General features: G+C 36.7%; 1 protein-coding gene and 1 pseudogene across 14 annotated transcripts in view; both read left to right on the top strand.

The window, feature by feature from the left end:
- The window catches only part of EFCAB7 (EF-hand calcium binding domain 7), an 84574-nt gene that overhangs the window by 38491 nt on the left and 21619 nt on the right, over positions 1 to 24464 (top strand). For 6 of the 13 annotated variants that reach the window (XR_014808086.1, XM_084964841.1, XM_013988883.3 and 3 more), the window contains 3 exons: positions 16387 to 16596; positions 18679 to 18786; positions 19522 to 19788. Coding sequence is in view for 8 of the 13 variants with exons in the window: in XM_084964841.1 (XP_084820967.1) it covers positions 16387 to 16596; positions 18679 to 18786; positions 19522 to 19596 (393 nt within the window). In the remaining 5 variants the exon portion in view is untranslated. Of the gene's footprint in view, positions 1 to 668; positions 845 to 16386; positions 16597 to 18678; positions 18787 to 19521; positions 19789 to 24464 lie in introns of those variants that run through there. The other 7 variants (XR_014808083.1, XR_014808087.1, XR_014808085.1 and 4 more) reach the window with 2 other exon arrangements.
- On the top strand, positions 20740 to 23162 carry LOC100739716 (glycerophosphodiester phosphodiesterase 1 pseudogene; annotated as a pseudogene). The gene is made up of 2 exons (XR_014805200.1): positions 20740 to 20823; positions 20879 to 23162. The product of XR_014805200.1 is annotated as a glycerophosphodiester phosphodiesterase 1 pseudogene (transcript).

Below are 24464 nucleotides of genomic sequence, written 5' to 3'. Positions count from 1 at the left end.
TTGCCATTTTCAATAATAGTAAATAGTTACAGTAACTTTTTCCATCCTCCCTTAACCTGACATTTAGTGAATCTCACATTTTTAAACATGGTGCAAAATCAGCATCTAATGTAGTAATATTGTGTTTGCTACACATGCTTTCACTTAACAGAGGAATTAGTTTAGAGCAAATTAAGACATTTTATAGCATTTGCTATAGTAATTGACCTTATAGTAATTGACCTTTGAAATTATGGGCAAGAAGGATTTCTGAGAGAAAGATCTTTTTATTTAAATTTTATTTATTTATTTATTTATTTATTGAATAGGTAATGTATTCATGTCATTGAAAGTGCCAAAAGATAGAAAAAAAATTATACAGTGAAAATGTTAAAGGATGATGAGACTACCATTCAATAGCTGAAATAAAAAGACAAAACTGAATTGACTGCTTACCCCAAAGGAGAGCCATGCTGATCTCGTGCAGTCTCTCCATGCAAAGCAGAATGTTCATCTTATTTATAAGGGGTTTTGGGGAAGCATGGTTACTTGGGTGGGACTTTTGATTGGTTGGCACTCAGTGGTATATTTATTTGCCTGTGTCTATTCGTGATTGCCTAACTTTCAAAAGTGAGGGATAGACACTGGTTGGTTTACAAAAGTGTGTTCATTGAAGTGATTTGTTGCAGATCATTTGAACAGATTTAAAACAAGTTCTGGGGAGAGAGATCAAGATGGTAGAATAGAAGCTCACCTCCTCCCACAAATACATCTATGTGTGGAACAGTTCTCACAGAATAACTGCTGAACATTGGCAGAAGATCTCATATAACCAAAGCTGCAAGGAAGATCACCATGTAACAGGGTAGGACAAAAGAAAAAAAAAAAAGTAATCAAGACGAGACCTACACCCCTAGGAGGGAGCTGTGAAAGAGGAAAGGTTCCCTCGCCCTGGGAAGATCAGCCTGGGGGACCAGCCAGGAGAGAAAGAGATCTTCAGAGCAGAGTGCAGCAACTGGCTTGCAGCAGGTGGAGCAGAGAGAGATCAGCACAGACAGTCCTGGCTACCTCACTATACACCTAGCCTGAGACATGCATCTGTCTGCTAAGACTTTAGTGGACAGATGTGGGGAGAGGACTGGTTGGCTGCACAGAGATAGCCCAGAGGGGCTAGAGTGTGGCCTGGGCCACAAGTGGGGTGTATGTAAGATGGAGCCCAAGTCAGCCATAGAAGCCCCATGGTTAATGTACACAAAGAGAGGGGCAGGGCCCCATCCTAGCAGCTTTGTTCTTTGGTGAGCTCACTGCAGGAGCAGCTGTACCTCTGTGAGCACACAAGCTCTACTGTTGCCTACACACAGAGGCATAACTGAAATCTGAGCTCTTCTCCAGGGGCCACTTGACTTCAGAAGCAGGGCTGAAATTTGAGCCACGTCCAGTGGCTTTGTGATTTTGGTGAATGTATGATGCAAATACCTTTGTAAGCTCAGTGCCTGCAAGACATCTGTGTGAGTTACTGTGCTCCTGTAGCTGGAGTGGATCTGGAGTTAGCAGCTGTGGACTTTATAGGCTGTGCATGCAGAGGCAGGACTGGGGTCTGCACTTATTCCCTAACTCCCATGGTGGATCCAGGTGTGTGCAGCTCTGTGTGACTATGGCAGGTCCCAGTGTCTGACTTTGGTGGATCTCTGCAGATGATTTGTGTGATGGCTTTGTAAGTATGACACCTGAGGGGCATTTGGGTCAATTGCCTGCATTCCCATGACTGAGGTGGGGCTCAGGGCAATGCCAACAACAGTGTACTTTTTGAGTGCACAATGGGTGACAGCTGGTGGACAACTCCTGTGGAGTAATACTCAATGGCTTTCCTGCCTACCACATACTGCAGCTCAGAAACAGATCTGGGGGATTCTACTCCAACAACTGAGGAGCAAACATCGATCTCAACAGGGCTGTGGCAGCCACAGAGCAAAGAGGAGGTCCTGCTCATCATCCAGTGCAGGCTCTGATCATCACAACACCATCAAGAGGATAACAGCAAGAACCCATTGAGGAAAGAAATGACAGGCATCTGTATTAAAAACAGCCCTCTCAGAAAAAATATTAGACTGAGGCTACACAGTGATGCTCCCACATAAAAACAGCCCTTCACGACCACAATAGATAACTGTTTCTCCTAAATTCATAGTCAGAAAAATATAAGTAAAATAAAGAAGCAGAGCAACCACTCCCATTAAAAAGAGAGAGAAATCTCCTGAAAGGACAAACAATGAAACAGACCTCTCCAGTCTACTAGCTCCTGAGTTCAAGAAGGAGGTAATAAAAAATATTGAAGGAATTAAGAAAGGCTATTGATAGAAATGCAAATCACTATAACAAGGAACTAGAAACTATAAAGAGGAGCCAACTAAAATTAGAAAACTTATTTGCTGAGACTAAAATCAAGGCAATGGCAATAAATAACAAACTAAGTAATATGGAAAAATAAGTGATCTGGAAGATAGAATAATGGAAATCATCCAATCAGCACAGTAGACAGAAAGAAAAAAAAAAAAGAAAGCAATATATGAGTCTATGGGACAATATAAAACAAGCCAGTTTAAGCGTAATAGCAATCCCAGAAGGAAAAGAAAGAGAAAAGGGGATTGAAAATGTATTTGAGGACCTTATGGCTGAAAACTTCCCAAACTAAAGAAGGAAACATATATTCAGGTACAGGAAGAACAGAGGGTCCCAAACAGACCTACATCATTACGTATTGTGGCAGAAGTCCAAGATAAAGCAAGGATCCTAAAGGCAGCAAGAGAAAAACAGAGTTAGTTACAAGGGATTCCCCATAAGGCTATCAGCTGATTTCTCTCCAGAAACATTGCAGGCCAGAAGGCAGTGGCAAGATATATTCACAAAGGGAAAAACCTACAGCCTAGGATACTCTACCCAGCAAGATTATTATTTAGGATAGAAGGAGAGATAAAGAATATTTTTAGAAGTTCCTGTTGTGGTTTGGCAGGATAAGGACCTAACATCTCTGTGAGGATGCAGATTTGATCCTTAGCCTTACTCAGTGGGTTAAAGATCTGGCATTGCTGCAAGCTGTGATGTAGGTTGCAGCTGTGGCCTGGATCTGGTGTTGCCATGGCTGTGGCATAGATCACAGCTGCAGCCTGATTCAACCTCTAGCCTGGGAACTTTGTATGACGTGGGTGTGGCCATAAAAAGGAAAAAATAAAGAATTTTTCATCAAGCAAAAACTAAAAGAATACAGCAATACTAAATCTATCCTAAAAGAAATATTGAAAGGTTTTCTCTAAAGAGAAAAGAAGCAAGAAGACATAGGAAAGAGGAAATCACAATTGGAAAGTAGATCACTTAAGCCAGTATAGAGATCAAAAAGAAAAAAGAAATTTGTTGTGAAAGTGATGATAAACACTAGGAACAGCAAAAGAATAAAAATGAAGATGTAAGAAAAAGACATTAAAAATCATAAAATGTGGAAAAGAAAGAATGTTTTTAAACCTATATAACTATCAATCTAAAGCAAGTAGATATAGTAATGGGTTAATATACTTGAAAAACAGGGTAACTCCAAATCAAAAACATAATGGTAGATCCATGAAAACAGGAGAATTCAAGCATGAATCCAAAGAAAACCATCAAAACCACCAAAGAAAAACAAAAAGAGAAAGGAAGGAACAAAGAAATACAAAATCAACTGGAAAACAAGGTTTAAAGTGGCAATAAATACATATTGATCAATAATTATCTTAAATGTCAATGGACTAAATGCTCTAATCAAAAAACATTAAGGTTGGATAATAAAACAAAAGCCTATAATATACTGCCTGCAAGAGCCCCAGTTTAGAGCGAAGGATGCACACAAATTCAAGGTGTGGAATGGAAAAAGATATTTCTTGCTAATAAAAATTACAAGAAAGCAGGGGTAGCAGTATCCGTATCAGACAAAATAGACTTTAAAACAAAGGCCATAAAGAAAGATAAAGAAGAACACTATATTAATGATAAAAGGATCAATACAAGAAGAGGACATTACACTTATTAACATATATGCACCTAATATAGGAGCACCTAAATGCATAAAACAAATGTTAACAGACATAAAAGGAGAAATTGATGGGAAAACAATACTAGTAGGAGACTTTAACACCCCATGGATTTCAATGGCCAGATCTTCCAGACAGAAAATCAGTAAGGCAACAGAAATCCTAAATGACACAACAGACCAGTTAGACTTAATATTTTCAGGACATTACATCCAAAAAATAATATACATTCTTCTCAAGGGCACATGGAACATTCTCTAGGATAGACCACATACTATGACATAAAACAAGCCTTAGCAAATTTAAGAGAACAGAAATTATTTCAAGCGTCTTTTCTGACCACAACATCATGAAACTAGAAATGAACCACAGAAAGAGATGTGAGAAAAGATTACTTGCAGACTAAACAACATGCTACTAAAAAAAGAATGGTTAATAATGAAATCAAAGAGGAAATTAAAAAAAACTATTTTGAGCCAGAACACAACCACACAAAATCTATGGTATGCAGCAAGGCAGTGCTAAGAGGGAAATTCCTAGTGATATAGGCCTTCATCAAAAAAACAAGAAAGATCCAAAACAACCTAACCTACTACCTAAAAGTATTGGATAAAGAAGAACAAACAAAACCTAAAGTCAGCACAAGTAAAGAACTAGTAAAGATCAGAGGAAATATATGAAATAGAGATAGAAAAAGAAAACAATCAATAAAACCAAGATGTTATTTTTTGTAAGGGTAAACAAATTTGACAAATCTCTGGTCAAGCTAATCAAGAAGAAGAGAGAACCCAAAAAACAAAATAAGAAATGAAAGAAGTAAGATAACAAACACCACAGAAATATAAAAAACAAAAACAAAAACAAAAAAAAACGCAATAGTATGAACAATTGTATGTCAACCAATTGGACAACCTAGAAGAGATGGACAACTTTCTGGAAATATACAGCCCACTAAACTGAGTCAAGAAGAAATAAATGATTTGAACAGACTGGTCACTAGAAGTACAGTATAATCTGGAATAAAAAAACTTCCTCCAAACAAAAGTCCAGGACCAAGGGCTTCACTGAGGAATTCTACCAAAAATACAAAGAGTTTGTACTGATCCTTCTCAAACTCTTCCAGAAGACTGAAGAGAAGGACCACTCCCTCATTTAGTCTATGAAGTCGTTCTATTAGGCCACCATCACTCTGATACCAAAATCAAAGACAGTACCAAAAAAGAAAATCACAGACCAATATCTTTGATGAACAAAAATTCTCAACAAAATATTAGCAAACTGAATCCAACAGCACATTAAAAAGATCGTACACTATAATCAAATGGATTCATCCCAGGGTGGCAAGGATGGTTCAACATATCCAAATCAATCAGTGTGATACACCACATTGACAAAAAGCAGAGAAAAAAAACCCACATGATCTTCTCAATAGATACAGAAAAGGCATTTGATAAAATTCAACAAGTATTCATGATAAGAACTCTTACCAAAGTGGATATAGAGGGAACATATCTCAACATAATAAGCAATTTATGTATGACAAAACCACAGCCAACATAATATTCAGTGATGAAAAGCTGAAAGCGGAGTTTGCATCATGGTGCAGCAGAGGTGAATCCGACTGGGAATCATGGGATTGTGGGTTTGACCCCTGACTTCACTCGGTGGGTTGGGGATCTGGCATTTCTGTGAGCTGTGGTATAGGTTGCTGACTTGGCTTGGATCTGGCATTGCTGTGGCATAGGCCAGCAGCTGTATCTCCGATTAGACCCCTAGCCTGGGAACCTCTATGTGCTACAGGTGCAGCCCTAAAAAGAAAAAAAAAAAATGGCTGAAAGCCTTCCCACTAAAATCTGAAACACGTCAAGGATGCCCACTCTCACCACTTATATTCAACATAGTATTGGAAGTCCTAGCTGCAGTAATCAGACAAGAACAAGAAATAAAAGGAGTTCCTTGGGGGTGCAGCAAGTTAGGGATCTGGTGTTGTCACTGCAGTTGCTCAGGTCACTGCTATGGCACGGGTTTAGTCCCTAGCCTGGGATCTTCTACATGCTATGAGCACAGACAAAAAAAAAGAAAAAAAGAAAAGAAAAGGTATCCAAATTGTCAGAAAAGAGGTAAAATTGTCAGACTCCAAACAAAAACTGCTAGAACTGATAAACGAATTCAGCAAGGTAGCAGGATACAAGGTGAACATATAGAAATCTGTTGCATTTCTTTACCACAACAATGAAATACCAGAAAGGGACAGTAAAAAAAAGAAAAAAAATCTCTCTTAAAACCACATCAACAACTGACAAGGGCTTTATCTCCAAAATATACAAATAACTCATATAACTCAACACCAAAAAACAAACAACCCAAACAGAAAATGGGCAAAGGACCTGAATAAGCATTTGTTCAGAGAAGGCACATGAGCGGCCAATAGGCACATGAAAATATGCTCAACATCCCTGATTATTACAGAGAAATTCAAATCAAAACTACAGTGCTGTACCACCTCACACCTGTCAGAATGGCCATTATTAGTAAGTCTGCAAATAAATGCTAGAGAAGGTGTGGAGAAAAGGGGTACCTTTCTACACTGTTGGTAGGAATGTAAATTGGTACAACCACTATAGAGAACAGTATGGAGGTTTCTCAGATACTAAATATAGAAATACCATATGATCCAGCAATCCCGCTCCTGGGCATATATCTGGACAGAACTTTCATTCAAAAAGATACATGGGAGTTCCCATTGTGGTGCAGCAGAAATGAATCCAACTAGGAACCATGAGGTTGCGGGTTCAATCCCTGTCCTGCTCAGTGGAGTAGGGATCTGGCATTGCTATGAGCTATGGTGTAGGTCGCAGACATGGCTTGGATCTAGCATTTCTGTGACTGTGGTGTAGGCCAACAGCAAGAGCTCTGATTAGACCTCTAGCCTGGGAACCTCCTTACGCTGTGGGTGTGGCCCTGAAAAAAAGACAAAAGACAAAACCCAAAAAGATACATGCACCCCTGTGTTGGTTGCAGCACTATTTACAATAGCCAAGACATGGAAACAGCCTAAACATCCATCAACAGATGAATGGATTAAGAACATGTGGTACATATATACAGTGGAATACTATTGAGCCATAAAAAGAACAAAATAATACCATTCACACAACATGGATGCAGCTAGAGATTCTCATACTAAGTGAAGTAAGTCAGAAAGAGAAATACAAATACCATATGAAATCATTTACATGTGGAATCTAAAACATGGCAGAAATGAATCTATCTACAGAATAGAAACAGACACACAGACGTGGAGAACAGACTTGTGGTTGTCAAGCAGCAGGTGGAGGGAGTGGGATGGACTAGGGTTTTGGGGTTAGTAGATGAAAACTGCTACATTTAGAATGAGTAAGAAATGAGGTCTTGCTATATAGCACAGGGAACTGTATCCAGTCACTTGTGATAGAATATGATAGAAGATAATAAGGGCAAAAGAATACACACACACACATATACATATACACACACACACATATATATATGACTGGGTCACTTTGCTATACAGCAGAAATTGACAGAACATTGTAAATCAACTATATGTTAATTTTTAAAAATTATATAAAATCACATAAAAAATTAAATACTTAAGAATAAACCTGGCCAAGGAAGTCTAAGACTTATATGCTGAGAATTTTAAAACATTGATAGAGGAAACTGAAGATGATCCAAGGAAATGAGAAGATATCCCATGTTCTTGGTTTGGAAGAATTAATATTGTTAAAATCACCATACTACCCAAAGTAATCTACAGATTTAATGTGATCCCTATCAAATTATCTGTGTCATTTTTCACAAAACTAGAACAAATAATCCTAAAACTTATATGGAATCACAAAAGACCCAGAATTGCCAAAGTGATCCTGAGGAAAAAGAACAATGCTGGCAGCATAACCCTCCCAGACCTCAGACGATACTGAAAAGCTACAGTAATCAAAACAGTGTGGTTTTGGTACAAAAGCAAACATATAGATCAATGGAGCAGCAGAGAGCCCAGAAATAAACCCATACACCTATGGTCAATTAATCTGTGACAAATAAGGCAAGAATATACAATGGAGAAAAGATGGTCTCTTTAGCAAGTGGTTTTGAGAAAGCTGGGCAGCTGCATGTAAATCAATGAAGTTTGAACACTCCCTCATATCATATACAAAAATAAACTTAAAATGGCTTAAAGACTTAAATATAAGACATGACACCAGAAAACTTCTAGAGGAAAACATAGGCAGAACACTTTTTGACATAAATTGCTGCAATATTTTTTTTTGATCCATCAGAGTAACAGAACAAAAATAAAAATAAACAAATGGGACCTAATTAAATTTAAATGCTTTTGCATAGCAAAGGAAACCATAAACAAAACAAAAAGACAACCTATGAACTGGGAGAAAACATTTGCAAATGATATAACTGACAATGGATTAATTTCCAAAATATGCAAATGCGCTCGATATAAAAAAAAAATAAACAGCCAGTCAAAAAATGGTCAGAAGACATGGACGTTACTTCAAAGAATACATACAGGTGGCTATCGTGAATGTGAAAAGATGCTTTGTGTCACTAATTTTGGGGAATCGCAAATCAAAACTACAATGAGTTATTACTTTATACATGTCAGAATAGCCATCACCAAAAAGTCTACAAATAAATGCTGGAGAGAGTGTGGAGAAAAGGGAACCCTCCTACACTGTTGGTAGGAATGTAAATTTGTGCAACCACTATGAAGAACAGTATGAAGATTCCTTTAAAGACCAGCAGAGTTATCATATGATTCAGCAGTCCTACTCCTGGGCACACATCCAGACAAAACTCTAATTCAAAAAGATACATGCACCTCAGTGTTGTTAGCAGTACTGTTTACCAGAGCCAAGATATGGATGCAACTTAATATCCATTAACAGAAAAATGGATAAAGTGGTTATATATATGTACACACACACACACACACACACACACACACACACACACACTGGAATATTACTCTGCCACAAAAAAGAATGAAATAACATTTGCAGCAACGTGGATGGACCTAAAGATTATCATACTTAGTAAGTCAGACAAAGACAAATATCATATATCACTTATATGTTGAATCTAAAATATGATACAAATGAACTTTTTTACAAAATGGGAAGAGACCCATAGACATGGAAAACAAATTTAGGGTTACCAAAGGAGAAGAAGGAGGGAGATAAATTAGGAGTTTTGGGTCAGCAGATATAAATAACTATATAAAAATAGATAAACAACAAGGTTCTACTGTATAGCACAGGGAACTATATTCAGTATTTTGTAAAAACTATAATGAAAAAGAATATGAAAAATAATATATATGACACAGATATATATATATATAAAACTGAATCACTTTGCTGTATACCAGAAACTAAAACATTGTAAATCAACTATATGTCAATTTTTAATAATTAAATAAATTAAAAAAATAAGTTTTGATGATGCCTTTTTTTTTTTTGGTTTTTAGGCCTCACTGGTTGCGTATGGAAGTTCCCAGGCTAGGGGTGAAATTGGAGCTGCAGCTGCCAGCTTACACCACAGCGACAGCAATGTGGGATCCAAGCCACGTCTGTGACCTACACCGAGGCTCACAGCAACACCATATCCTTAACCTACTGAGTGAGGCCAGGGATAGAACCCGCATCCTCATGGATACTAGATCAGGTTTGTTTCTGCTAAGCCACAGTGGTAACTCCTGGATGACTGCTTGTTACCAGGACAACAGAATAATCTTTTTTTTTTCATGTTTGTGGGAACTTTTTTATTCTCAGTCTTTTTGATTTTCATCCAGCCAAGGCTATAGAAGAAACCATCAAAAATTCACTCAGCTACTGTTGTTGATCTCTCTGAAGAGGTTTCCTCTGTGGAGGTCTAATTTTCAGTTTGTGCATATATCATGATTCAGCCTGTTTTTGTATTTTGTATTTTTTTAAATGGACATTTAATTACTGCACACATTCATTTATTCAGTAGTATTTAAAAGACCCACCATACAAATAAACTAGTAATTACTAGGTTCCTATCCTAGCCCTGCCAACAGCTTATTGGGTGAACTTAGTCAAATAATTTCTCCTCTGGGCCTTGGTCACCTCATCCGTAGAGTGAGAGTATTGGATTTATGCAAAAGGCACACATCCTTTGGGGACCAAATAGACAAACTGTTGAGTGAGGCAGGCAGGGCAAGGTGGGGACTGTGGCAAATTGGAGAGTGTCCACTGACTGACAGCGGCAGCCTATTCCTAGTGCCAGTCAATTGTCACCAGGAAAAAGTGTCAGGAAAGTGTTGCCAGATCTTTTGGGATTTCTTTTTTTCTCAAGAAAAACAAAAATATCTGTATATTTATATATCTGATTTTTACATCTTAATATCCAATCCAAAAAAATTTTAAATTAAAATATGGTTGATCTACAGTGTTCTGTCAATCTCTGCTGTACAGTAAAGTGACTCAGTCATACATATATATATATGTATATATATACACATTCTTTTTTATATTCTTTTCCATCATGGTCTATCCTAAGAGATTGAACATAGCTCCCTGTGCTATACAGTAGGACCTTGTTATTTATCCATTCTAAATGTAATAGTTTGCAGCTACTAACCCCAACCCCCCAGTCTATCCCATTCCTTGGCAACCTCGTTTGTTCTCTATGTCTGAGAATCTGTTTATGTTTGGAGATAGGTTCATCTGTGCCATATTTTATATTCTGCATATAAGTGATATCATATGATATTTGTCTCTCTCTTTCTGACTTACTTCACTTAGTATGAGAATCTCTAGTTGCATCCATGTTGCTGTGAATGGTATTGTTTTCTTCTTTTTCATTGCTGAGTAGTATTCCATTGTATTATATACCACATGTTCTTAATCCGTTCATCTGTCAATGGACATTTAAGTTCTTCCCATGTCTTGGCTATTGTGAATAGTGCTGCCGTGAATGCAGGGATGCATGCCCCTTTTTAAATTATAGTTTTGTCCATATATATGCCCAGGAATGGGATTGCTGGATCATATGGTAGTTCTATATTTCGTTTTCTGAGGAACCTCCATACTGTTTTCCATAGGGGTTTACCAATTTACATTCCCCCCAACAGTGTAGGAGGATTCTCTTTTCTCCACTCCTTCTCCAGCATTTGTTATTTGTAGACTTATTAATGATGGCCATTTCTGACCAGCGTGAGGTGGTACCTCATTATAGTTTTGATTTGCATTTCTCTAATAATTAGTGATGTTGAGCATCTTTTCATGTGCCTACTAGCCATCCTGTTTTTGTCTTAAGGTCATGTGTTGGGACAGTAACTATGCAGAAGCATTTTAAGACTCTGGACAACATTTAAGCTCTTAGATTAGTACAGTTAGAAGTATTATAAGAAAGGGCTAAAGGGTACTCCATAATCATGATCTTAAATTTTCTAGATTTGGCTAAGAAAAGTCCCAAGGACTCCCTGAGTCTACTTCGTGTAGCCTTTTGTAGTTGTAGATAGTTTTACTTAGAGTGTTAATTTAGGTACAACATGAGGTATTAACATTAGTGCAGACTCCTCCCTGATTGTTCAAAAGAAAATCAAGTAAGACTTTTTTTTAATTATCTGTAACTGCTTGAGTTAAAGAATTTAAAATGGCTTGTTGTGCCCCCAGGGCTTAGGCTATAGTAATTACTGTGTCAACTAAAATAAATAATTTTTTGGTGACCACGTGGAGTGGTGTAACTGCTTTGAGTGAGCTTACTATGTTCAGGAGTCTTTTTCCAGAAAGAGTTTAATTCTTTTGGAATGTATGCAAGGAAGAAATATAACCCACTGAGAGTGTTAGAGAATCATACCCTTGTCATGGCCTAATAGCTGTACAAAATAATTTACCTTGGTTCTAGGTTAGCATTAAATAGTCTGCTTTTTACACAGGAACTGCACAAGATGTAATCAGCCTTTGTAGAATTATAGGTGTATTGTTTCTTGTTGCTGTGACAAATATTAAGTACTGCATTTTTATTTCTCACAGTTCAAACACATTTTCCTTAAAGCCTAGACTTAGGCAAGTCATTATTACTAATAAGAAAAATATGATAGGCTAAGTCAGCTATATACACCTTTAAATCAGTAGAGAGGAAAGCTATGAATAGAGAGAAATGTACAAAAAGAAGTGTGAACTATGGAAGAACCTTGTTCCAGTGGTCTAGAGAGAAAGCTGATTACCTCATATGGTCATGTGCTCATTGAAAGGTTTTTGGGTTAGCAGTTAATTCTGTGGACTATTGGTTTCTAAAGGTTCTCTGGAAAACCTCACTTTGGGGTCTTCAAAGGATATACCTCTCCAATAAGGCCCTTATCATTTTCTAAGAGATTTGGGAATGATAAAGACAAAAATATTTTTGAATAAGGAGCAAAGCCTTATATGATCCGAATTTATGATTAATTGTTCTAGTTAAATGTATCCTTGTCATGGGATCAGTAATTTGGAATGTCCTAGGCAGTCACGATGGTTGTGACCTTTAAACAGGGAAATATTTTGATCCATTCTGAAAATAAATGTACTATTATTAGTAGTACATATTCATAAACCATAGCAGGAGAGATAACTATAAATTCAACTTGGAAATTCTCAGAGTCTTTTAGAGCATAGTTTCAATTCATATCCCACAGTTTCTCCAGGTTAATTTAGTTACAGATAAAGCATGGACTGACTTTATCCTTTATTATCCTTGGAAGGTGAATTTTCCTTAGTGTTTAATACTATAACTAGTTTGTCCCAATTGGAATGAATTGTTTCATGGAGGAGGATTTTATCTTGTACCCAAGTGGCCCTTCTGGTTTTGCCAGATTTTTTTTTTAAAGCATGTTTATTATATACTAAGTACCTTTTATTTGTTTGTTTGTTTGTCTTTTGTAGGCATGCACCTGCGGCATATGGAGGTTCCCAGGCTCAGGGTCTAACCGGAGCTGTAACCACTGGCCTCCGCCAGAGCCACAGCAACGTGGGATCCAAACCACGTCTGTGACCCACACCACAGCTCACGGCGATGCTGGATCCTTAACCCCCTGAGTAAGGCCAGGGATCAAACCCGCAACCTCATGGTGCCTAGTTGGACTCGGTAGCCACTGCTCCATGACGGAAAGTCCAGGTTTTGCCAGATTTTAATCCTCATGGTTCTTATAACCTGATTGTACCCATTGTTTCTTTTCAGAATTTGACAGGCCAAATTTTATATGTCTACAATTCAATCTTTGGCCTTTTCCATGGATTTTATTTTATTATTCTTATTTTATACAATGTTTTTACATAAGGACTTTAGTCAGAGTAGTCTGTTTAATGTAATGCTCTATTAAAAGTATTACTGTTGTACTTCTAAAGTATTTCTATGGTATTTATAGTATAGATAGTAGCTTCTGTAGAAATTCTTTTACTGTCTCTTCCTTTATGATAACAATTAATTTATGTATCAAATAATGTATTTGTTGTTCACTTTTAAAGGATACTTGAGAAAGTGCAAAAAAACCCATTTTTTTCTATAACATTTTAAAAAGTCAGTTATTCCAAAAACATACTAGCTGTTTATATATATTTTACTATCTTCTTCTAGTAATTTGATGTGCCTTAGAGAGAGCCGTAATTTAATCCTTTGAGATAAGCTATTTCATGGTAAGGAAATAGATTTTACAATAGGGGCTAGAGTACTTATTGTATATGTCAAGCCAGGTATTGTCCGTTTTATTTTTTAATATAACCCCGTCAACAAATGATATTAAGTCAGGATTTGGTATTGAAGCATCCAGAAAGTTTATTCTGGGCATGGATACCTCCTAATTTACAGAATCATCCTGATTCAGCAAGGGTTATAGAATTGTTGGATTGAAACTATTACATCAGCACATGGTAATACAAGAAGGAGAAAGTAACATTAATTGGTATAAAAATGTTGAGTGTTTCTATTAGTGATGGGGTTATACACATGTGGTAACCTTTTGTTTAAAGGGTCCATATAAAATCTAAAGATATTTTGACTGATTTAGTTTTAACTGATAATCTGCAGGTGCTCTGAGACCAAGAGGCTATTCAGTTAGGGTATTGGCTTGATAGACAATGGCTTTTTGATATGTACTGTGTCACTGAGTTAATATACCTAGAGCATGACCTAACATTTTCATGTTTATAAAAAAAAAAAAAGAGTTTATGGTTATCTAGGAAGGACCCATTTATAATCTTATGAGCTGTGTTCTAATTGGTTTAAATATGTCTATAGAGTCTTTGGCCCATAAAGATTCTGGAACCATTCTGGATTCTGGTAATTTCTTGAATCATATATTATGTAAATAAACTAATAGCTAGATGAGCTATATTTTGATCCCACCTATTAAATTAGTACTTATTGTGTCACAAAGAGTAAGCTAAGTATCAGTTACAGATTAGGATGCAGGAAAGGGCATAGGATTGTTTGAAATCTCATTAATTGAATGGTTTTAGTAAACTAGGTCAAAGTTTATTTTAAGCATTATGTAAGTTATTACACATTCTCAATTTGTCTTTTATTATTTTTTTCCTGCACAGGCACAGCCAGTCACCTTTACTTTGTTTTTTCTTATTAAACTCCCTAATTCTGTTTTAGAATTATAGGTTATCCATTCCCTCTATAAACTTATAAATGAATATCCTCTTTCAAATAGCAACATAGCTTCTTTATTGTTCTTCCTGCAAGAGCATTGCCCTTATATCACCGTAACAATAATTTGCTCTTTTATTGAATGTTGATTAGCAAAAAAAAGTCTTCTTTCCTTTTTTTTTTTCTTCTCTTCTTTTTTAAAAAGTAATTTCATGTTATAAATTCCTTTCAGAATTGAGAACTGGGAAAAATTTCATTTTTCTAGATTTTGAGAGCTATGCAATACATTCTATCTTGGCTAATAGGTAGCTAGAGACGCATTTTGTGCAAAATTTAAGTAGCATGCCCTAATCTAGGTTTTATTATTCTAGTCTTCCCTTTCTTACTTATTATATAGTGTTCATATTTTTATAATTAACAATTTACAATGAATAGTTTTCTCCCTTATTATGTGTTTTTTGTATTAACTTAGTAGGATAAAAAGGATAAGTAAATACAACATCAAGCCCAAGAATGGAAAAAAGTAATTTAGTTAATGAGCACTTTTTTTTTAGAGTATGGAAGCTTTTATTTAAAAATTTTAGAGAATACACCTTTAACCAAGACCTTTTTTTTTGTCTTTCTGTCTTTTCTAGGGCCGCACCCACGGCATGTGGAGGTTCCCAGGCTAGGGGTCCAATCAGAGCTGTAGCCACCAGCCTACACCAGAGCCACAGCAATGCCAGATCCTTAACACACCAAGCGAGACCGGGGACTGAACCTACAACCTCATGGTTCCTAGTCAGATTCGTTAACCACTAAGCCATGATGGGAATTCCAACCAAGACGTTTTAAAGATGTTTATACTCTTTGGTCGAATAAAACAGATAACCAGGACTTGAAAAATGGCAAAATAATACCAGAATCTATTTAGTACTGAAAAAATAAATAAACCTTTTAAATGCCACAATCATTTTATTATAATCTTTCTTTTAGAATTCTGTTGTAAAATATTTTGACACATATAACCTATTAGATATTTCCAACAACTCTTGGCAGAATATATACTGTTTCTCCCCACTTTCTCAATGAAGAAACTAAGCCTCACAGAAGTTAAATGACTTCCCCAGATCATGTAGCTAGTAAATGGTAAAACCCAACCACAAACTCAGATCTTTTGCTTTCTAGTCCAATGATTTTTCATTCTACTGTGTCTTCAAAAGATGTTTTTATTATTGCCAAAAGTTGGAGTCATTATGTATTTTAAAACTTACATATGGTAAGACTAAAGAGTAGACCTTAGAAAAATCTATTTCCAAATTCAGAAAATTTCTTTAGATCTCAGTTTTTAAAGGTGTTTTATACTAACTTTACACTAACTTTAAACTGTGAATTAAAATTTCTACACTTAGTTCTTTTTGGTGCTCTGTATTAATGCATTAGCTTTAAACCAAATGTAGAGTTGGCTAAAAGCAATTTTCTTTCCTTTTCTCTGAATATTATCAGTTAACAAGCTACCAAAAAATCAGAACTTGATGTTTTTTATTACTCAATTCATAGTACTAAAATTTTCCTCTAAAAGTATCAGAAGGGCAAGCTAGAAAGTATAGTATGTCCTCTTAAGTCATATGATAAACATATTAATAATAAGTAATTTATTTTAAATTCTGTCAAAAGGCTAAAACAAGATTTGCTTTTTGTTTCATTTCAGGCGTGCCCATTTGTCATAAATATCTATGCAGACAAATGCAAGCCAAGAATTAAAGTTGTCCATATGGAGGCATGCAGTGGGCAACTTGAGAAGGCCATTTGTAAATCTGTTGTTAACAAAGGCGATGCCAAAGTAATGGATGGCTACGAAAATGTAATTGTGCACACTTACAAGCGTGACACCTGGATAACATCAGTTATTGAAAATAAGGTATCAGTTATGAGCTGGTTCATAGTCGTAATATTTACTGATTTGTTCCATCTTCTTTCTTATCCTATTCTTGCATAGTAATTAAATATGCCATTACATTAATAATATTTATAATATGCAATTTATTCTTTTTTATTGTCAGGTTTATAACTCCAACTAGGCATGGTGATTTTTATGTATTTTCAAAGTATATAATATTTATTTATTTTTGAGATATTTGTGGGTTTTGTTTCTTTGTAATTTTCTTAAAATATTGTCGACAATTAAATATTTGGAGATCTATTGAAGATAGAGCATAATCTGTGTATAAGGTATTTTATTTTGTTATCACATGCATACATAGTATTTTAAACAATAGACATCATATTTTAAAGAAGTATAAAAAGGTAAAGAAAAAAACTTAGCCCAGCTTCTTACACAGATTTTGCAATATCAAAAAAACTACAAATTATCATCACTTTATCTAATTAAATATATTCTATTGTCCAGGACCTGCTTTTATCAAGCCAATTATTTCTAGTTTTAGCTGTCTTCTCTGCTACTATTGATATTGCAGGTCAAGAGAATACATACATAAATTATTAAAGTCAGAGATACCTAGCTTTTCAGAAATTATAAATTTTCATAAAATCTTACTCAAGATGACTAGGTTTTTAGAAGTATTGGTATATTTCTTTTAGTTCCTGGATTGAGATTTGCACTGTTTTTATGCCTGCCATAAATTTCTTCAAGTGCTTAAGATTTGGCTGAGTATTGAGTCATCTTGAGTATATATTATGTAACTAACTCTCTGAGTCACAGTAGGGGCCACCAGGAAGTATAACATGGTCTCTGCTTTCAAGGAGTTTTATAGCCTCTGCCAGTTTTAAAGACAAAATTCATACCCTTGAAAGAGATCAGAGAGAATAGTTCAATATTAAATCATATAGTACTGTTCGTATGTACAATAGGAGTATTACTGTATTCGTATCTCTCGTGGTTGATGTTAGTTTGACCTATAGAAGTTGGAGAAAGGTTTATGATTAGGAGGAAGAGAACTGTGATGAGGGATTTGAGCATGTGGCATAGGATTGGAAAGATAACTGGGATTTAGATATGCAGAGACACTGCATTTAGACGTAGGGGAAATGTGAGTGAGAGTTAACATGAACTATAGATGAAAGAGTGAGAGTATCTCCTTTGCAGGAACAGAGCTTTATTTGAAGGAGCATTTGGACAGTAAATTACATAAACTGCATGGGTCCAGATTACATAAGTTATCTTGAAAACAAGATAGAGGCGTTTAGTCTTGAGGAAATAAAAAAGGGTACCCAGCTAGTAGATTGCAGTCTTCAAATGGATGATAATGCTGTGGGGAGGGATTCCTAAGATCCAGCATGTTTCCGTTTCTGCCCTCTGTTTTTTTGTTCGTTTTTGGTTTTGTGTGTATATGTACCCTTCATGTTTTATTAGGATTGAAAGGGTGGAAGAGAGTCACTACCTTATCCCAGTTCCTCCGCTCTGCTATTATCTTCATTTCTCAACCCTCCACCTCCTTCTTTTCCATCAAGGAAAATTAACTTTCCCTTCACCAACATGAAGTAATAATATTTTAGAGTTTACCGTGGGCCAGGTACTTAAACACATTTGCTTCTCACAACAGCACAATGAGGTAAGTACTAACCCCACTTCACGTGCAAGGAAACTAAGCACAAGGATGTTAAATAACTTGCAAAAGTTCACACAGCTGAGTCGTAGAAGCGCTGAAAGAGGACTTCAAGTAGTCTAATGTTATATTCTCTTCCCTAGTTGTTAGGGCATGATTGCGGTTCCTTTAGCAGGGGAGTGCATTTCTCTCTTTTATCAGCTCCATTCTGCTTTCACTTGTTTGCTCTCCATCCTAGAGGCTATTTGTTATCCACTATCTCTTATCTGTATCCCTTCCTCCATAAGGGCCTCCTTGATAGCCCAACCCGAGTTAGTGTTCCTGTGTTTCTGTAGAACCCGGTGAATACCTCGATCCCAAGACTTGCAAAATGTTTTGTGGTTATCATTTTGTGTGTGTATATTTAGTGAAGCAACTTACAAAATCTTTTCTTATAGTCAGATAATAAAGTGATTATTCACATCAACAATGAGCTGAGTAAAAACTGCATAAACAACAGAGGACTCGACATATTTGCAGTAGAAGTGGCACCAAAATCTACAATGGTAATTCCTTGTTTTCTAATTAAAGCCTTTTATCAATTTGAAATAATTACTATTAATGCTGTGAATAAATGTATAAATATGAAAGAGTCAAAAATTATTTCAAGTATGATATTTGTATTAGTACCCTACTGTACCAAGAGATAGGAGACTGCTTCTAATCCATTCCTGTTTGGTTCCGTGATTATGGGATGTTCACTTAACCTCTCTGTTCCGTCTCTTTAAGTGTAAAATCATCACCAATTTTAGATACTTCACAAAGTTAATGTAAACATAAAAATAAACTGATATATGTGAAAGCACTTTTGAATATTATATAGAAACATAAAGTAGTGTTAGTAGTAATAGGAGTTTTGATAATTCAAAATATTTTTATCTCCATGATGATTTTCTAAGATAACCTAAAAGAGAAAATGCTTCTAACTTTTAGATAACCAAGTCAAGAGCTAGGAATAGCTGAGGTTCTGGTGTTAGCTGTCTACTTCCCTTTCCACTACCCCTCTACCCACATTCCCAAATTCCAACTATCAACTACTATATTACAGTAGAATTTAGACTGGATTATCCTATTAGACATCAGACCATAGATTGCAGTTACCTATTAAGGACAAATATTAAAGAATTTTATCTGCACAGAGACACTTTTCACATAGAGTCTAGAAATGTTGTCCTATTGAAAAATTACCCAAAAATTATGGTATATAAAAGAAAGTAAAAGCTTTCTATCTTTATATGCAGGTTTGTCAACACGTAATGCCTCTGAATGAACGACAAGAATGGATATATTATTGTGTGTATTCCCTTATATTGTAAACACTATTTTTAGGAAATAATTTTGCTTTAGACTATCAAACCAAGAAGAATTATTTCAAGTTTAGTCTTTTCCTTTTTGATCAACTAAATGCTAATCAATTTAACTGATGTATATAAATAAGTCTATTTAATTTGCATGTATTTACATTTCATGTCCATATTATATACTTTATTATTAAAATAGAAATTTTTTTTTTTTTTTTTTTTTTTTTTTTTTTGGTCTTTTTGCTATTTCTTGGTCTTGGGCCGCTCCCGCGGCATATGGAGATTCCCAGGCTAGGGGTCCAATCGGAGCTGTAGCCACCGGCCTACACCAGAGCCACAGCAACGCGCGATCCGAGCCGCGTCTGCGACCTACACCACAGCTCACGGCAACGCCGGATCGTTAACCCACTGAGCAAGGGCAGGGATCGAACCCGCAACCTCATGGTTCCTAGTCGGATTCGTTAACCACTGCGCCACGACGGGAACTCCAAAATAGAAATTTTTAATGTGTGGCTTTCTTATTGACTTACTAGGAAATCTGGGCACATTTCATTTATGACTAGTAAGTTGAAATAAAATTACAGGTAAGCTTTTTTTTTCATCTTTTTAGGGCCCCAACTCTTGGAAGTTCCCAGGCTAGGTGTCAAATTGGAGCTGTCACTGCCAGCCTACACCACAGCCACAGCAACACCAGATCTGAGCTGTGTCTGCAACCTACACCACAGCTCAGGGCAATGTCAGATCCTTAAACCACTGAGTGAGGCCAGGGATCGAACCTGCATCCTTATGGCCACTAGTCAGATTCATTACCAATGAGCCACAATGGGAACTCCCTAGAGGTAAGTTTTTAAAAAGTAATACTCAGTGAGTTTTATACAATCGTATACACTTTTCATTTATTCATCAAAGAAACCCTGAAATAAAATGCAAATGGCTTGCTGCTGTGAGTGACTTTTACTTATCCCTGTGCTTCCAGGGAGCCCAACAGATCCAGGACTCCTGTCCTCACTGGTGTAGTGAGAGGACCAGGGGACCTCTGAGGCCCCTTCTCTTCCCTGTTGCTGCTGCTGCTGCTGCAGCTGGTAACATACAGGCCCTTCAGTGCTTGCCTCTTCATTGGCAGCCTTTATCCCCTGCTGTACCTCTTCAGCCTTGAGCATGTGCCTTCTCGCTGGGCTCTGCCGTTGCTCAAGTTCCAGGACTGAGTTTCTGGCATTGCCTGTCACAGCGTGTCTGGGAACAGTTGGACACAGTCTCATCTCCTATATGGCTAAGGCTCCAAGCATTTACTTAGGAGATTCCTGTCTTAGTGCATGATAGCACGAATCAATACAACAACCAGTGGGACTGGTTGACGTGTGACTTGACATTTGAACAAATTAGAAAGCTTAAAAGCAGCAGATTATGGATTCAGGAATAATTTCCCTAATGAGAAGATCAGTACCCTGAGGGAAGCTTGGACCTAGTGCCTGAACCATAACTTCACAATCTCCTTTGATTTCAAAGGCCTTGCAGATATGGCTACTGATGTTCTAAATGTGTACAGAGTTTCCTCAACTATACAGTAATAGCATTATTTGCTGTTTCTTCCCAGAAGTTATCTGTAAGATGAAACAAACAGATTACATTGTAGTAATGGCGTTAACTCACAGACCTTGGAGCCTTAGCCATATAGGAGATGAGACTGTGATACTCTCTGGACAAAATTCATGTTTGTGGTAATGGGTGTGTTATTTACTTGAAGGATACATAATATCTTAAGGTATCTTGTGGAATTTCAGCTTTCCTTATGCAGAAGGATTTTATATCCCCAGACTACTTGAAGAAGTAGGCAACTAAAGGCACTCAGGTTGTTGCTTGGACTGTGTAACATCTTTGATGAAAAAGAGTTACTACAAATTCCATCTTGGTTCCAACTCTTATCACTGAGAGCATGTTGGAAAACTGCAGTTCTAGCTGCTCCCCCAACACCCACCCAAGGAAACATGTGCAAAAACTACCTGATGGTCTCAAATACCCCTTATGGTAGCCCAAGCCCTGGGGATTGGGTGGTTCATAAAGCAGGAATCGGTAATTGAATTTTTACCCAAACCAAAGCAAAACCCAGTGTTGCCAACATGCTGCATGGAATGCCTGAGTTCAGAACTGTTGATCTTGAAAATCTAGGTTTGCAAAAGGCACTGCAGCTGTTGTCCTGAGCTGAGGCATACACCTTAACCCAGTGAGGATAAGCACAGATTGAGTTGTGCAATTTAGAGGTACAGATGCAAATGCATAGGAAGTGCACCATCACTCAGAGTTTTTTTTGTCTTTTTAAGGGCGCTCACGGTCATATGGAGGTTCACAGGCTAGGGATCGAATCAGAGTTGTAGCTGCTGGCCTATGCCACAGTCACAACAATGCCAGATCCGAGCAGGATCTGTGACCTACGCCACAGCTAACAGCAATGCTGAATCCTTAACCCACTGAGTGAGGCCAGGGATCAAACCTGCGTCCTCATGGATACTAGTCAGATTTGTTTCTGCTGAGCCACGAGGGGAACTCCAGAGCCGACATTTTAAAACTTGCCACACTGTATAACTTATTTCAAATACTGTATTCAGCTATGTTATCAATGTACAGCCAAATTTGTGGCTGTCAGACTTGTGACACACTAAAAATCATTAAAAGGAAAAAAGGAAATGTGAATGCAGAAACATACATTTAATTACATGCTGTATTTAGTTTTCCAGTGGGAAAATATAGTTAAAACAAAATTTGGAGAAGTTCATTTTTGTGTTGAAAGAGCCCAAATCTAATCACGACAGTAGGAATATTTTGTTCTGGAAGTAATTTTTTAGTGGATTTACTTGTGGATTAAATTTTTTTTGTCTTTTTCAGGCTTCACCCATGGCATTTGGAATTTCCCAGGCTAGGGATTAAATCAGAGCTGTAGCTGCTGGCCTACGCCATAGTCACAGGAACACCAGATCCGAACTATGTTTGTGACCTACACCACAGCTCACAGCAATGCAGGATCCTTAACCTACTGAGCAAGGCCAGGGATCGAACCTGTGTCCTCATGGATACTAGTCAGGTTCGTTACCACTGAGCCATGACAGGAACTTCTCTTGTGGTTTATTTATAATTAAATATATTTTGAAATAATAGAAGTTAAATCTAAACGGCATTTAATGAAATAGTACAGCGCGTGAAAAACTATATTAAGCGATTAAGAACTGTGTAACTGTATCGGTAATAAAATACTTGGCTAGTAAATGTCAGCTTTTGAAATATGAATGCCAGAATAGCAGTATATTATTTTACCCAGTACATGGCTGGCACATAGTTTAAATGTCACTTGGCTTTCTGGCCCTTGATTAGATGTCTGTAAAATGGGCTGTCATTATCCAGCAGTTTGGATTTTCAGGTAATATCTTAAAAAGTAATGGAATGTGAAAGCATTCTATCAATTGCCAAATGCTTTATAAGTCAAATAAATGTGGCCTTATATTCTATTTCACAAAGTGTTGAGTTGCAGGAAACAAATTATCTGACTATGTTACCAAAAGCATATAATAAAGTTGCTGACTTTGCCGCAAGCTGTAAAAAGGATGTAATTGGATGATAGGTGGCATCAAGTGATATCATCGGAACCTGGAGCCTCAAGAAAGAACAGTGAGCACTTAAGCCTTTTCTTCCACCATTCCTACCACTTAGACATACCAAGCCTTTACTCACTTGTTAGAAGGGAAAAAAACTATCCTATATTCCATTTCTAATTACTCAGTAGAAAGGAAAGATACTTTGTTTTAACTTAAGCTTTCTTTCCAAGGAATGAAAATCCAACTAGTTAATGAATATAAAGTGGGTTCCATTTTTAGACCTTTAAGTAAAGGATTTTTTTTAAAGGATTACTGCAATACTGTGGTACTAGAATTTCCAGAAAAATTTAGTTCAAATCCTGAAATACCAAATTCATAGGTAATATTGTGATTAATTTAACTAAAATACTGTTGACTAACATATAAGAATGTTTTCTTTAAATTCAAGATATGCTACCCTTTTTCAGGACAGTTTTGTGCAGATTGTGTTATTTTCAAAGGTAACTTTGCATGTTAATTTAAAAAGTACAAGGATTTAACCTAAAAACAGCTAAATGCCCCGAATCTCTCCTGTACTTCAGGTCCCATCCCTGCCTGTCTCCTTAATATCTGCATTAAAGCTCCCCATGAATAAATTTTATCTACAATCTCTCAAGATTGATCTTTTTCTATTATTACTTATGCATGTTCTAGACTTTTCATCTTTAAGAAACTTCCCACTCCCCATCTCTTTTTTATCATTATTTCTGTCCTCCCATCATATTGAAAAAAGACTTGAAAGAATTGTCCTCATTTGCTATACCCACTTTCTTGACTCTCATTCATTCTTTCCAACCTCTGACCATTCCTTTTTTAAAAAACATTTTTTAATTTTAATTTTTTTTTTTTTTTTTTTTTTTTTTTTGGCTGTGCCCACAGCATGTGGAAGGTTCCAGACCAGGGATCAAACCTAAGCCACAGCCGTGACAATGCCAACTTCTTAACCAATAGGCCACCAGGGATCATTCCTTTTCAGACTTCTTTCCAACCATATTTCTGTAGCTTCTTCCAGTTTCCACATTCTCTCTCCCCTCAGGCCCTTTGGATATAACAGTTTCTTCTTGCCCATAGAATAATTCTTCCCTTTGCCCTCTTGTTCCTTCAGGTCTCACCAAATAGGTCACTGTTCCCAAGAAACCTTTCCTGATTACTCCCCCATCAAGACTACTTTGATGGCCCTATTACTTTGTGCTCACTCTTTATGGTCACATTCATCATACTCTACTGGAATTACTGTTTATCTGTGCCCTTTGCTAGACT

This window comes from Sus scrofa, chromosome 6 (genome assembly GCF_054392235.1).
Source record: "Sus scrofa isolate SSC_HxYL_T2T_F1_AM1 chromosome 6, Sscrofa_HxYL_maternal_Yorkshire_Landrace_v2.0, whole genome shotgun sequence".
NCBI lineage: Eukaryota > Metazoa > Chordata > Mammalia > Artiodactyla > Suidae > Sus > Sus scrofa.
This window is presented reverse-complemented; position numbering and strand designations above follow the sequence as displayed.